General features: G+C 40.9%; 1 protein-coding gene across 1 annotated transcript in view; it reads right to left on the bottom strand.

Moving 5' to 3' along the window:
* Nucleotides 1–300: 300 nt before the first annotated feature.
* ALG10 (ALG10 alpha-1,2-glucosyltransferase) overlaps nucleotides 301–13,774 on the bottom strand; it is a 30,575-nt gene continuing 17,101 nt past the window's right edge. The window contains exon 3 of the mRNA XM_025174958.2: nucleotides 301–11,041. Coding sequence (XP_025030726.2) covers nucleotides 10,988–11,041 — 54 coding nt within the window. The 3' untranslated portion in view covers nucleotides 301–10,987. The remainder of the gene's footprint in view (nucleotides 11,042–13,774) is intronic.

Below are 13,774 nucleotides of genomic sequence, written 5' to 3' on the forward strand. Positions count from 1 at the left end.
TTTTTTGTATATGGTTTGTATGAGGGCCATTCAGCTCCTATGTGCAGATGGCATGTTTCACTTAACTTGCTGCTTGTGAAAAGTTGGTTTTTAATGTGAATTTAAGAATTCATTGAATTTTTAACATTGAAATCCAAACTCAGGCAGTTCTTAGTCTATGTCAGTGTTTCTCAACGTTGGCAACTTTAAGAGGTATGGACTTCAACTCCCAGAATTCCTCAGCCAGCATGCTGAGGAATTCTGGGAGTTGAAGTCCACACCTCTTAAAGTTGCCAACGTTGAGAAACACTGGTCTACATTATCACTGTTATTCCACAATAGCTTCTGAACAAAAGTGGAAAATGTGCATTAAAAAAAAAAAAAACTGCAGAGAAAATCATCTTATGGCAGCCTGTTCATTTTCCTAATTGCCTTAATGCAACCATTTTCAGTGCTTCTCCTTTTGCAAGAAGATAATAAAAGTCTTCGGCAGAGATTTTATTCTCTCTCCTACTGAGAGAGAGAGAGAGAGAGAGAGAGAGGAAGGAAGGAAGGAAGGAAGGAAGGAAGGAAGGAAGGAAGGAAGGAAGGAAGGAAGGAAGGAAGGAAGGAAGGAAGGAAGGAAGGAAGGAAGGAAGGAAACTCATCTTATTTGTTTTCCAGTATTTTGACAGGAAACTCTTATAACAGTTTTATCCTTTTCTCCTCATTATTATATTGAGAAATAATAATCCACCAAATGGATCTCTCTTTCTTAAACTCCATTTTAAACAAAAGCAGTGTGTACTTTACCACTGGGTTTTTAAAGGCTCTGCCTGCTTCAGGATTTTCTGTCCCTGACAGCTATGTCAATGGTGCCACTTTAAATAGCTCACTAATTTTGTTTATAAAGGCACACAGTGTAACATCAGTTTCCAGGTTTAATATCTTCCAATATCATCGTTGTTCAGTTCTGCTCAATTACTCTGCTTAAGTATGTTCTTTTTTGTCTGCAGAGGCTGCCGGCCCACACGTTTTCCCTCTGCATGCGAGGAGGAGGCAAGGAAGTGTTTCTACTTTTTCTTATAAAATAATGAACTCAGGAGAGAATATGATGAAAAACTGTCATTGTAGATTCGGTGTCGAGTTAATGGCAGGGGAAAAACGTGCAACAAAGAACACACAATACATGAAAGAGGGAAGATGGGCTGATGAGCCTGAAATAATTAATTTCCTGTTATAACCAAATTATGATTCAGAAAATTTTTCTGCTGGTAATTTCAACATAAATGTTTTGAACAGGTTTGTATCTCCAGTTCATCCTCCAGTTGTCAGATTCAGCCTAGGAAGCACACACTGCTAGCGCAGAGCCGTTGGTCAGTTTCACCGCCTCAGGCAACAGGTGATCAGGGCAAGGAAACAAGGCAACCGCAGGTAAACCACCGACAGGGGGCGGGCAGTTAACACGCAGCAGGGAGCCAATTAGAAGTGGCAACACTGGAGCGCAGCCGGCTCCCCAGGCGACTCCGGCTTACGATACACCGGGAGCGCAGCAGTCCAGAGGCAATCCAGAGGCAATCGGCGGGCAATTCGAAACCAGATTAAAACAGCCTCTCCAACTCACCATAAGAAAAGCTCCAGGAATGCAAGGGCAAGGCAGACAAAGGAAGAAGATTACAACACCACAGAAACTGGCTGAATCTGCCATCAAGGCGAGGGGAAGGAAGATCTCAACGGACAGATGGGTAGCCCAGGGCAAGGGCAAGGGGCGGAACCGAGGGGTAACTACGGGTCAAGGGGAGAACCCTATAAAACTGCTGTAAGAAACCGCGCCAGGCCAATCCTGGCTTTGTCTATAACCGCTATGCATTACACCTGAATAAACTAGCTTTCATCCGAGCCTGTGCCTCACGAGGTTCCTGTTCAGCGGCAAATGCAGCGAACTTTACACCAGTAAAGTCCATGCTATAGAAAACAGTTCAATGGTTTGATTCTCTCTTTCATAAATCAGTTTTGTACCTGTCTAGTTAATCTGACCTTCTATTTGAAGACTGTGTCATGTTGTTTTCCATAATTTAATACCCTCCAAATATCCAGTCAATGACATCCAGCATGACTGTTCCCTGAAGTGGGGATGATGGGAAAAATAGTCTTTCACATCTGGAGGACATTAGGTTGGGAATGATAGAAGGAGGAAGGAGATGTTATGGAAAACATTGGAATGTGGGAAACAGTCTTCTATCCAATTTTTGATCCATTTACTTTAGTACTGCTTATTCTTCCCCAATCTGCTACTCTTGAGATGTGTATTTGGGAATTTCCATCTGGTTGGGAGTTCTTGGAATTATCATCCCAATATCTCTGGAGGTAACACAAGTTGGGGAAGCCAACTACACAGAGACCATATCACACAGCTTCCTTGGCCCATCCATGAGAGAGCCCACTTACCAACTGTTGAGGACCTGGAGCTTCGATCACATTGCCACTGTACTGCTGAGGCAGGTTAGATCAAGGTGATCTGGCAGGAAAATGGTATTTTCTGTGGGAAAATGGAAGAAAAGCCTCCTCTTCCTCCTCCTTCATTTGGAGGAAGAGTCTTCCTAAAGTCAACAACCTGATAGACTGTAATTGGCCTGCTGGAAAACCATCCTTCCATCTGGCAACATAGCTCCATGCCTCTGCAACCTTTCTAAACCTAACCTTGCACAGATCTGGTCTGGTCTCCTCCCCACTGGTTAACTGGCTAGATGTTTTGCCAGCCCAGCTACTCTAAAGTAGCACATGATGGAGATGCTGGTTGCTTGAAGGTACCAAGGGTTGGGAGCAGCAGGTAGCCAAGGTTTTACCTTCAGGGAAGATTCTCCACTTCCTCTGTCTCTGAAGAGGATCAACCACTGCCATCTGCTGTCTCCTTCTGGTTAATTTCATGCTTCTCTCCCCATGGTTGGGCTGCTCCTTATGAAATCATCCTCCTTGGTCATGAAACATAAAAAGATGGAAGGTTGCAACTGATCACAACCCGCTTGTGCAGAGAGCATCGAAACAGAATTTGGTGCTTATCAGGTCTCTTGAACTTTGCAGCAAATGAGGGGGAATAGAAGACTCACCGACACAGGGATGACACCTTCCAAAAATATGCCTGGCCACAATCCTGGAAATGCATTTAAACACTGGATGATGGGAGACAGGTAGTCCTGCTATTTGCAGAACCTTCCGTTTCCCATCATTTCTGCTTGCCCTACCAGATCTAGCAGGGAGGGCATGTTCCAGGTACCTTCCATCAAAGCCATCATGTTGGACCCAAGAGTCAGGCCTTCTCTGTTGCAGCACCTGCCTTATGGAAGAGCATCCTCCAGCAATCTGGATGGTCCTGACCCTATTCGCCTTTCATAATTCATTAAAGACCTGGCTGTTACCCCAGGTATTTGGCCAGAAAGATAAGCGAGCTCTGTGTTGTGACTCATGTTGTTTTGTTTGTTGACCTTTGACCTTTAATTTTAATTGTTTTAACTGCTGTTTGGTTTTGTATGTACTCAAAGTCATTGTTGTGAGATGGGCAGCCATAAAAATTGTTTAAATAAATAAAATAAATAAATGTAATTGGGGTAGGGGAGGTAGTATAATGCAGAGCCCCAGGTTTCCATTATATATCAGAGAAAGGAGACATGAACTGAGATGTAGAAACTGAAAAGAGGAAGATACAAAAATTAAAATAAAGTCTCCACTGAAAATGAGCAGATTGTTGCAGGCCAGAAGAAGGGAATTAATTTTATTTTCTTTGATGACATTCAGAAAGCACCCAACAGATTCAAATGCTGTAACATCCGGGAACAACCAAGGGAGAAATATTAATCAACAATCACTTAGTCAACCAAAGCATTCTACTGCCAGAGGCTTTGTATTTATCAATCCAAGTCAAAACTGGATCATAGCCAGCAATTTATTTTGGTAAACAAAGCAGAACATTCATGAGTAATACTCCCTGGGGTGGGGTGGGGGGGAACAATACAAGAACAACAAATTAAGTAACACTTGCTAGTGGTTGTAGCTAATAAACATAGCTGGACTGAATTGGCATTGTCTCTTGGAGTTCCTTGGGCTAGGCCTGACATCAATCTTCCCAGACTCAAACCCCAGTTCCCAAAGTCCTCCAGCCACAACAGTGTGAATTCCTCAGGGAGGTGCCAGTCTCATCCTCTTGTTCCTCCCACGCGGTTCTGGTGAGCTAAGAAAATGTTTATCTCCCTGAGCTTGGCCTTCATAATTCCATTCCATCACAACAACCAACTTAAAGTGCCAGCCTCCAGTCCTTGAAAGGGCAGAAAAGCGTGCTTGCCAAAAATTCTGGGAGTTGAGGTCTAAACATCTGGCACTTTTTGAGAGTTGCTTCTACAGTAACCAGGAACGCATCTAGCGGTCATCAGGATCTTTGCAGTCCAGATGTAGTAGCCCTATCCTTTGCTTTATTTGCTATTTTATATGCTTTGTAGTTAACCTCTGGCTTGCTTGTTGCAGGCTCTTGTTAATAGGCTACAAATTGTGTACCACCATCAGGGTTTGATATGTTTTCAAAGTTGACAAATATGTGATAACCTTGTGACATATTGAAATTACTACTTGGTTGCTATGCTGCTGTTTCTTGTCTTAAAAAGTGAGAATGCCATTCTTTTTTGCTTCTGAAGGGAAAGGAATGCATGAAAAGGGAGGAGGATGCTTGATAACATTTCCAATACAATTTTCACTCTGAATGACAGACTGTTGTGATGCATTTTATAATCTGACCTACAGGCTTGAGATTTACTGTCACTTTCTTTATATGTTACAGTCCAGACTGACATGTCTTATACTTTGTCCTAATCACAACCCAGATTGTTTTAGATAGGTTGATAAAGACCTTTTCGTGGAATGGATTCACTTACCTAAATACTAGGATCAAATAAATCTTGTGAAAATCAAAATTTTATATTTCCCCCTGCTAATAAGACAGAGCACCTTTAACTGAGGAGAAATCTTGATAGAACTGTTTTCTAGAGCTCCAGATGGACAGAGCAGCCAGAATTATCACCTGACTGACTCTGGGGAAATTTATAATTATATCAGGGTTAGGGCTGAGAAAATCAGTGCATCACCTTATTTGATGTGGATGTGAGTTTGTCTCTGGGGACAGAGAGGGAGCTGGCTCATCTACAGGGAAGAAGCAGGGGATCAGTGGAAGTATTACTTCTCCAGCTCTGACCATCTCAAACTTCATAATGAAAGGAGATGATAGAGATATACTGAGAGAGAGAGAGAGAGAGAGATGATAGATAGATAGATAGATAGATAGATAGATAGATAGATAGATAGATAGATATGCTTATTTGTATGAGATACAAACAATACATGTCACAAGATGACACATTGGGAAGCAGCAAAAAAACCTTTAAAACAAAAACATGAGGAAAAAAATGAAACAGCAGGAATGCAAATAATAAACTGTTCAAATCTTCATGAAAAAGGTATCAGAATAGGGGTTTGTTGAAGGTACATTTGAAACTAAAAGTTGTGCATACATACTGCGGGGAAGAAATTCCACCCAAAGCTAACTTTCTTTCGCTTAAGTTTTCAAGAGCATTAAATTCATTTATGAAGTGGCTTTCCTACTTAAGAATGTGAATAAAATTCTGGATTGGGACTTGAGAGAGCTGCATTTACAACTTACTCATTTGGCTTTGGAGCTTGCTGTCTGGGTTTGCATAACATGCTTAACATGGTCCCTGAGATAACCAATTTGCTGGACTCACACAAGGTACTGAATTATAGATGAAGAAAAAGGGGTGGGTTTGCACATCAAGGCAAATCATAGAAAAGGCAGAGCAAGGTTAAGGTTAACCAAGCTTTGCTGGTAAACAGAGCCACTGTTGGACAACTCTTGGTGTTTCTAAATGACCTACTGGAGAGAAGGGTAGATAACTCCCAGCGAGTAGTTTTTTTGTTTTGTTTTGTTTTTTGGGGCTCCAAGTCAGTGTTGACTCCTGGTGACTGCCTGGACAAGTCTCTGCAGTTTTCTTGGCGAGATTTCCATTACCTTCTTCCTAGGGTGAGAGAGAGTGTCTGGCCCAAGGTCACCCAGCTGGCTTCCTACAGAAGGTGGGACCCTCACAGCCTTCCTGTTTCTAGCCTGGTGCCTTAACCACTACACCAAACTGGCTCTTAATTTGGTTAGATTTGTATTAATATTAATATGAACATTAAGCACATTTCAAAGAAAAACCTTCTCTGAACAATGCTCATTGAATTGCATCCTAATTCAATCCATGGCATCTCCAGCTACAGCTCAGAAAGAAACCTGTTGGAAATCTTGGAGAGCTGTTGCTTTCCCAAGTGGACAGCATAGAGAGACCAGAGCACTGATCTGACTTAAAGACCACACCTTGCATTCTTCACTTTGAAAGCAAATATTCCTGGAAGTAAGCAATCTGTGCTTTTAACTACAAAAAACAGTGTCTAATTAAGGTGGAAAGCAAAGGGTTTTCCATTCATTGATTGATCCATTCATTGATATCCTGCTATGCATGAATGCTAAAGCAATACACAAAGCTAGCTTCTGTAGAAAATATGGGAGATGAGGTTGATGGAAATATGCAGGAACTGTTACCTAAGCAAAAGAGACCGAAGCAGTGTTTAAATCCAGAACTTCAAGATAACATTTGGAAGTGACTCAGGCAGATGCTTCCCTAATTCACTGGAGTATAAGAAGGGGGAAGTACAGCACCATGAGACTTGCAAGACTGATGTCAGTCCCAGTAGGTAGCCCAGACCAGGAAATTAACTCCACTAAAGACTAAAACTACCTTTATTGAGATTGGCTATAAACAGAGTCTTATAAGTCTGCTGTGTAAGGTTTACCCTGTTCATGTCAGAGAAACTCTCGTGACATGTGTATTCAGCAAAGAAGTTTACTCAAGCGTAAGGTAAGTAAGTACAGACAAAGCCAGGGTTGGCTTGGCATAGCTTACGTGGTATTTTATAGCTTCCCTGTTCCCGCGCTTTACCCGTTGCTTAGTTACAGATTACCTGCAGTAACCCCCCCTCGCCCAAATTTTGTCTTTCTGATTGCCGTCTATGGGTTGTGGTGTTGTTGCCTTTGTTGGGTTTGCCTGTTTGCGCACAAAGCCGGGAGTTCTCGATCGTTCGTTGATTGCTTCGCTTCTGAGCCTCTGTGCTTTCCTTTGTTTGCAGCGCCCAGGGGAAACCGCGCTGATACAAAGTATCCGCTTGCTGTTTTGAGTTAAGCATCGCCACCTGGTTGTAATCAGTTGCAGTTTTCACTTCCCCTTTTCCTTAGCTAGTGCCTGGGCGGTGAAATTGACTAGGCACGGCTGAGCAGCGCTTAGCCGTGCAGTGCCATGCCGGCTGAATCTGACATGCTGTACCTCCTTTCAGATGCATTAGACTATAACTCCTAGAACCTCCGTTAACATAATCTGGGTTAGGGGAGCTGTACTGAGTGCATGTACGGTTTGAGAAGGCTGATGTAGAGTGAGATCATGCCTCATGGAAACTGATACCATGCAGACGACACAGCCTCGTGGGACAAATTGTATTGGTCTTTCTGTTTTGCAGAAAAATGGTTTAACTGGGGCAGAAACTAGCACACTGGACATAGGAACACTCTAAGCTCTTCAAATGACCTTGATGTGGCTTTTCTTGTTCCTAGCCTTCGCAGACATGCTTAGAATACCTGGGGAGTGTTTCAGAGTTGTAAATGGCATAGGAGAAGTCCGTCACACTGTTTGGCATGCTTTATTTATTCTCTGCTGTTCTTGCCTGCCTCTTTAAGAGAAGAAATATTTAACTGAAAATAGAATCATATCACACTAGAGAAAAAGCTATAAGCTTCTGCTTTTCATATAATACATATTCTATATACATTGTATTTGTTTTCCCCATCCTTATAGAAAGCCTTCAGACATTCAGTTTATAATCTAGGTCTAAAATCATAAAACCAATTATCCAGTTCAATCACATTATATTATATTCATAGAACAAATATACAATCCAATTAAATTATAACTAATTGATTACTTGGGATGGGCAATGACTATTCCCTCCAGAGAACTCCAACTACACCATAGTTAGTGATGAAGTATGATGGGGCTTATAGCCCCACAGCAGCTAGGAGACTACATGTTGCCTATTTTTCTTTTACATAGTTATAAAAACTAATTTTCAGAAATCTCTCTGCAGGTCAAGCTGAGTGAGAACTGTTGGCTGGCCCTCCTTCTTTGTTTCCATCTTCATGGTATTTCAAAAGATACGTGCATAAATGGAAATGGCAGTCAGAACATTCAGTCAATGAGATATCATTATCAACAACAAACAACTAATATACTGTACAAGGGCTGGGCAGGCAACTTTTTAAAATGATAGATCTGGTAGTTGTCTTTCGGTTGATGTTTTCTAGTAATGTTTTGCATCTCATACCCCTAAGAGCAGAATCCTTCCCCAACCACAGTTTGGATGTGGACCACACAACTTCCTTGGCCAAAATTCCTTCCTATTCTCAAAGCTGTACCCTTCAGGATTTGATTGCTTTTCATTGCACTTGGGTCTGGTGACTGCACTTAGTCAGGAATGTCTCCATAATTGTATGATTATAACTGAAGAATGAGTTGAGAGGTGTAATACCTCCCTTCTGAAAACTGAATGCTGAATGGCCTATCTAATGAATCTCCCATCCTCAATAGTGTGTAATGCTCCTACCCATTCAACGTTACTCAGAAGTACTGGGAACTAGAGGAGAGCCCAACTGCTAAACCTTCTTGACAATGGCAGCACATGTAGGGAATTTTTGAGTTAGAGCAGAAAGTTGCATGTCAGCCTTTCTGGCTAATTGGGGAGTTTCTGGCTCAGGAAGAGAAAACTTTAATGTTTATAACCACATATGAAATCATACTTGCTGGTCACCCCTAGGGCTGTTTTCTTAAAAAGTAAGCCCCTTTGTGTTCAGTGTATTTTAACTGCAGTTAAGTGTGAAGCTGAATATGCAAAGGGGTCTGTCCTTACATACTAGTTGTCTCAGGATCTGACACGAGTATATAAGTCATGAGGTTTGCATCATGACATTATGATGTGTCCAATGCAAAGCTTTGACTGCAAGCACAGTGAAAGACAAAATTACAAATCTGTAAGCTTTAAGTGGCCTGTCATAAACCTCTCACAATAGCAGGGGAAGAGATAATTTGAGACCTAAATTAGAATGAAGAGAGAATTCTTGACTTTCTATCAGTGAATCTGGGGTAGAACCAGTTTGAAGGCAGGACACCTGTTTCCAACTACTGGGGAGGGGGACCAGAAGATTATATAGTCAGAGATTTTGCTTTGTCTGTTTAGAAGAGTTGGTGACTTCTCCTCTTGACAAGTCTTGAAGATCTCTGCTCTCACCCCTCTTCAGCTGGCAGAGTGTCTTAGTGTTTTTCACTTTCCTAAAGTCAGGATGTGACTCTGTTATCTGAGTCACCAACCACCTGTACGGTCTCTGAGTCATTACTCACAGGTGGCTGACAGCCTGCTAAGTCTGCCACGTTCTTTTCTTCAACCTCAGAATCAAAGGAATCTGTAACATTGCAATTTCATCATTTGTCCCCCTTACTCCCCCAAAACTGCCATATGTTTAATGGGCCTTTGATGGTTAGAGTTGAAATGTAGCCCCCAATTATAATCAGAAACAGCTCCCTCTTCAGCTTGTCCTAGGAGACTCCCATTTCAGAAATCCCAATATTGTACCATTTTAGGTGTTATAAAAAGGAAATCCCTCACTGAATGACAAATATGGAGAAGCATATAGGGCATCTACTGGAAAGTGCTTATGTGGAATTATCTTTCCCCTATTCCCTCTGCCACTTGCAAATGTGACCTTATGCTCAGATTTAATACCAATGTGGCCTACAAGAGTAAAACATTCATTGGGGGAAGATGTAGACAGCACATAGGCATCTGTTGAAAGGTTGACTGGATTACAAGTCTCATCAATGCTGATTACTTTGAATGCAAGAGGAAGAAGGTAACACATTTTAAAGACAATCAGAACTGGGAAGATTTGTGAATTTGCCTCTGGGTAAGGGGATGACTTGACAAGCACTCTGAATAACCCACATTGGACAGACACAATGTAAAAACCCTGTTTGGCCAGTCAGAAAGAGATGGGGAAAAAAACACTCATTTTGAACACCAGGAAAATATGCAAGTTGTGAAGTTGTTACAGCTTGCCCAAACTTGAACCAAGGAGTCACAGGTTTGTGAACATTTGGTATAGTGCTGTAAGCACTGCAGTGGAATGGATAGACTTCTAAAGATCATGACTCATTTTTTCTTTGTTGTATTGATTTTACTGCATTGACATAATTGTTGAGAATTACACTGATACCAGTTTGTTGAAGGATGGTGCAAAAATTACAAAGTTGAGTAAAAAAATGTTACTTGAAAGAAAGGATATTTATCCATGGGTATATGGATTGATTAACTGATTATGTCCCATAAAGTTGTTTTTGACTCTTAGTGACTACATATATAGATTTTCTCCATGACAATCTATCCCTAACCTGGTCTTTCAGGTTTTCCAACGTTGTGCTCATTGCCCCTGTAACTGAGTTCATCCACCTTGCTGCTGCTGTCCTCTTCTTCTCTTTCCTTCCACCTTTCCCAGCATTAAAGCCTTTTCCAGAGAGCTAGATCTTTGCATAATGTGCCCAAAGTAGGATAATTTGAGCCAGGTCATTTGTGCCTCAAGTGAGAACTCTCAGCTGATTTTTCGATGAACCATTTGTTTGTTTTCTTAGCTGTCCATGGTATTCTCAGGAGTCTTCTCCAACACCAAGGTTCAAAAGTGTCAATACTCTTCCTATCCTGCTTCTTCAAAGTCCAACTTTTGCTTCCATAGAGTGTCACAGGGAATACCATGGCTTCACAATTCTGATCTTTGTAGGTACAGGCACATCACAGTATCTGAATATCTTTTCCAAGGCCATCATGGCTGCTCTATCAAGTGTTAGTCTGTGGCACATTTCTTGACTGTGTGTTCCTTTACCGATGATGGCTGATCCTAAAAGACAGAAGCAATCCACCACTTTGATATCTTCATTGCCAATTTTAAGGCTGGTTGTTCTACCTATTGTCATTAGTTTGATCTTCTTCATATTTAATTTTAGTTCCATTTTTTTCACTGTGCTCTTTGACTTTCATTAACAGAGCTTGCATTATGTTGCTGCTAAGGAATGTGTATGGCAGAAAACTCTACCACGAACTTGGGCATTATTCTCATTGATCTAATAAACCTTTTAATTCTAGACTTTATTTAGGGCACCTGGCATCCTTGCATGGTATCATACAACACAGATACAAAGGGACAGACAGGCCTTGTAATCAAGATGGCCACTATGTCCATCTTGGCTGGTTTCTCACACACACACTGCAAAGGCTGCTGGCAGTTTTGCTTCTTGCCTTGCAGTTTCCTATCAAGGCCAGTACATTTGGGTGGTTGAGGGTGGATGGGGGATCAGGATGAACTAGCAGATGTCTAAGCAGCAAATGGTGCAGGGGAATCATTCTGGATCTAACTACCACTGATGAGACGCTAAGAGAGGAGGGAAAGGACTGCTACAAGAGAACTCTCACAGCTACTGCCAGCCTCTGAGACAACCACCACTCCCATCCCATTTTAGTTCAACTGTGTGCTTGCTGTCCCTTTTTAGTTTTTTGAATTCTCATCCCCTTGCTTTCAATGCAGCCCTTTATTTGAGCTGAAAAGGACACTTTCCTTCTTGCCATAAAACTCCTCTCCCCAAAAAGACAACCTGTTAAAAGGAGTGACAATTTTCCAACTTATAGTGGAAATGTTACTCTGATGCTTACTAGATATACACATAAGTTGAACAAAGCCCTGCTTTTTTCCCCTTTTAAGGAAAAGCTTACTTTAAAACTCTGCTCCTCTACCCACATACACCTTTTCCAATTAGACCTAGCTAGGCATATCCAGTTAGTGCCTCACCTATGAAAGCCACACTCAAACAAGAGATAAACCAATTAGAGAGAAGGGGCAAATCAGAGGAAGGGCCAGATCAAGGTTTGTGGTTCAAGAGAAGGGAAAAATGTCTGCTGCAAAGAGACCAATCCTCTCTGATTTGCCAGTTCTTCCTGCATCAGCTAGTGGATTCAGGTTTTGGTTAGTAAACCAATGTCATACTCTGGTTAGACCTGGCAACAGTTGCCTGGTGGTATGTTTGTTGTCCACCAACCAGCATCCCAAAGAAGAGGGTTATTATTATTAATTTATTGACAGACCAAAGAAGAAGGAAAAGGATATTTTCCAGGGCAAGAGACACCCAGTCATTTATTCACGGATGCTGACTCGTTAGAGGGCCTAAATATTTGTTCGTTTACTTATTTCTTAAAATATTAGATATCTTCCCATTAAAAATCTCAACATGGTTTACAAAGAAATTAAAATGAAAGCGGAAGGCAAAATCAAACGGATATAAAACACAGATTAAAACATTATAAAAGATATACAAGACAAAAATGGATGGGATAAGTAGGGCTTTAGTATGGGCTAAAACTTTTGGCTATAATGGACCAATGGGAAAAGGTATGGTTGAAAGGATTGAAATTTACATTACGTTCTAGCCTTAAAGAGAATTTTTATAAAATGACATCTGTCACTAGAGAAATTGTCTAGAATGTATAAAGGTACTTTGAATCTTTGCTGGAAATGTGAACAACATGAAGGGACATTTTATCATGTTTGGTGGACATGTAAAAAAGCCAAAAAATTTTGGATACAAATACATGCATTAATTCAGAGGATTTTAAAAGTTCAAGTACAACTGAAACCAGAGTCTTTTCTTTTGGGACTAATGGACAAGCCATTAGAAAAAAGTCAGGGAGATTTGTTTTTATACTGTATATGACAACTGCAGCAAGACTATTACTGTATTTTTCCAACTATAAGATGATACTTTTTTCTAAAATCCTTACGCTAAAAATTGAAGGGCATCTTATTTAAGGAAGCAAGCCGAGGAGAGATCTGCCCATACTTTGCCTCTGCAAACAGGCTTCCTCCTATTTCTAGCCTCCAATCACGAGTGAAACTGCCCATACTGTCTCTGCAAACAGACTTCCTCCAATCACGAGCCTTATGTAACTGACGTCAGCTGATGCTGAACAAACCAATTAGAGGAAGTCTGTTTGCAGAGACAAGCTATCGGCAGTTTCACTTGTGATTGAATGTAAAAGAGCATGGAAATAGAGCTGCAGAGAGACGGTTTGGACCTCCTCCCACCAAGTGTATCAGGTAAATGTTACCTAATTACTAAATAAAAATGTGTTCTGCACTATCTTTAAAATATTGATTTCTTAATTTTGGGTTGGAAAAGTGGGGGTCCTCTTGTACATGGGGGCATCTTATTGACGGAAAAATACGGTATATGCTCAAAAATGGAGAGGTTCAACACTACCTACAATGGAGGATGGTGAAGATGATGGAACTTGTGGAGATGGCTAAATTAATCTCTTTGATCAGAGAAAAAACAATACCTACATTTATGGTTGACTGGAAACCTCTTATAGACTTTTTTCATGAAACAGAAAAAATGCACTTATGATTTGTGGCTTTGATGATTAGAAAAAAATGAATAGAAAAAAGTGAGGTTTTTTTGTAATCATAGAGTAAGATATAATTTTGCAACTGTACTTATATTTGCTGCAAAGGAAATTGGAAGCTGCTGCTTCTATTTTTTCTTTTTCCTTTTTTCTTAATTTTTTTTTTTCTCTTCTTTCC

Source organism: Python bivittatus, unplaced genomic scaffold (genome assembly GCF_059951505.1).
Source record: "Python bivittatus isolate LINGU-HERP-01145 unplaced genomic scaffold, Pbiv_v1 ctg000330_np1212, whole genome shotgun sequence".
NCBI classification, from domain to species: domain Eukaryota; kingdom Metazoa; phylum Chordata; class Lepidosauria; order Squamata; family Pythonidae; genus Python; species Python bivittatus.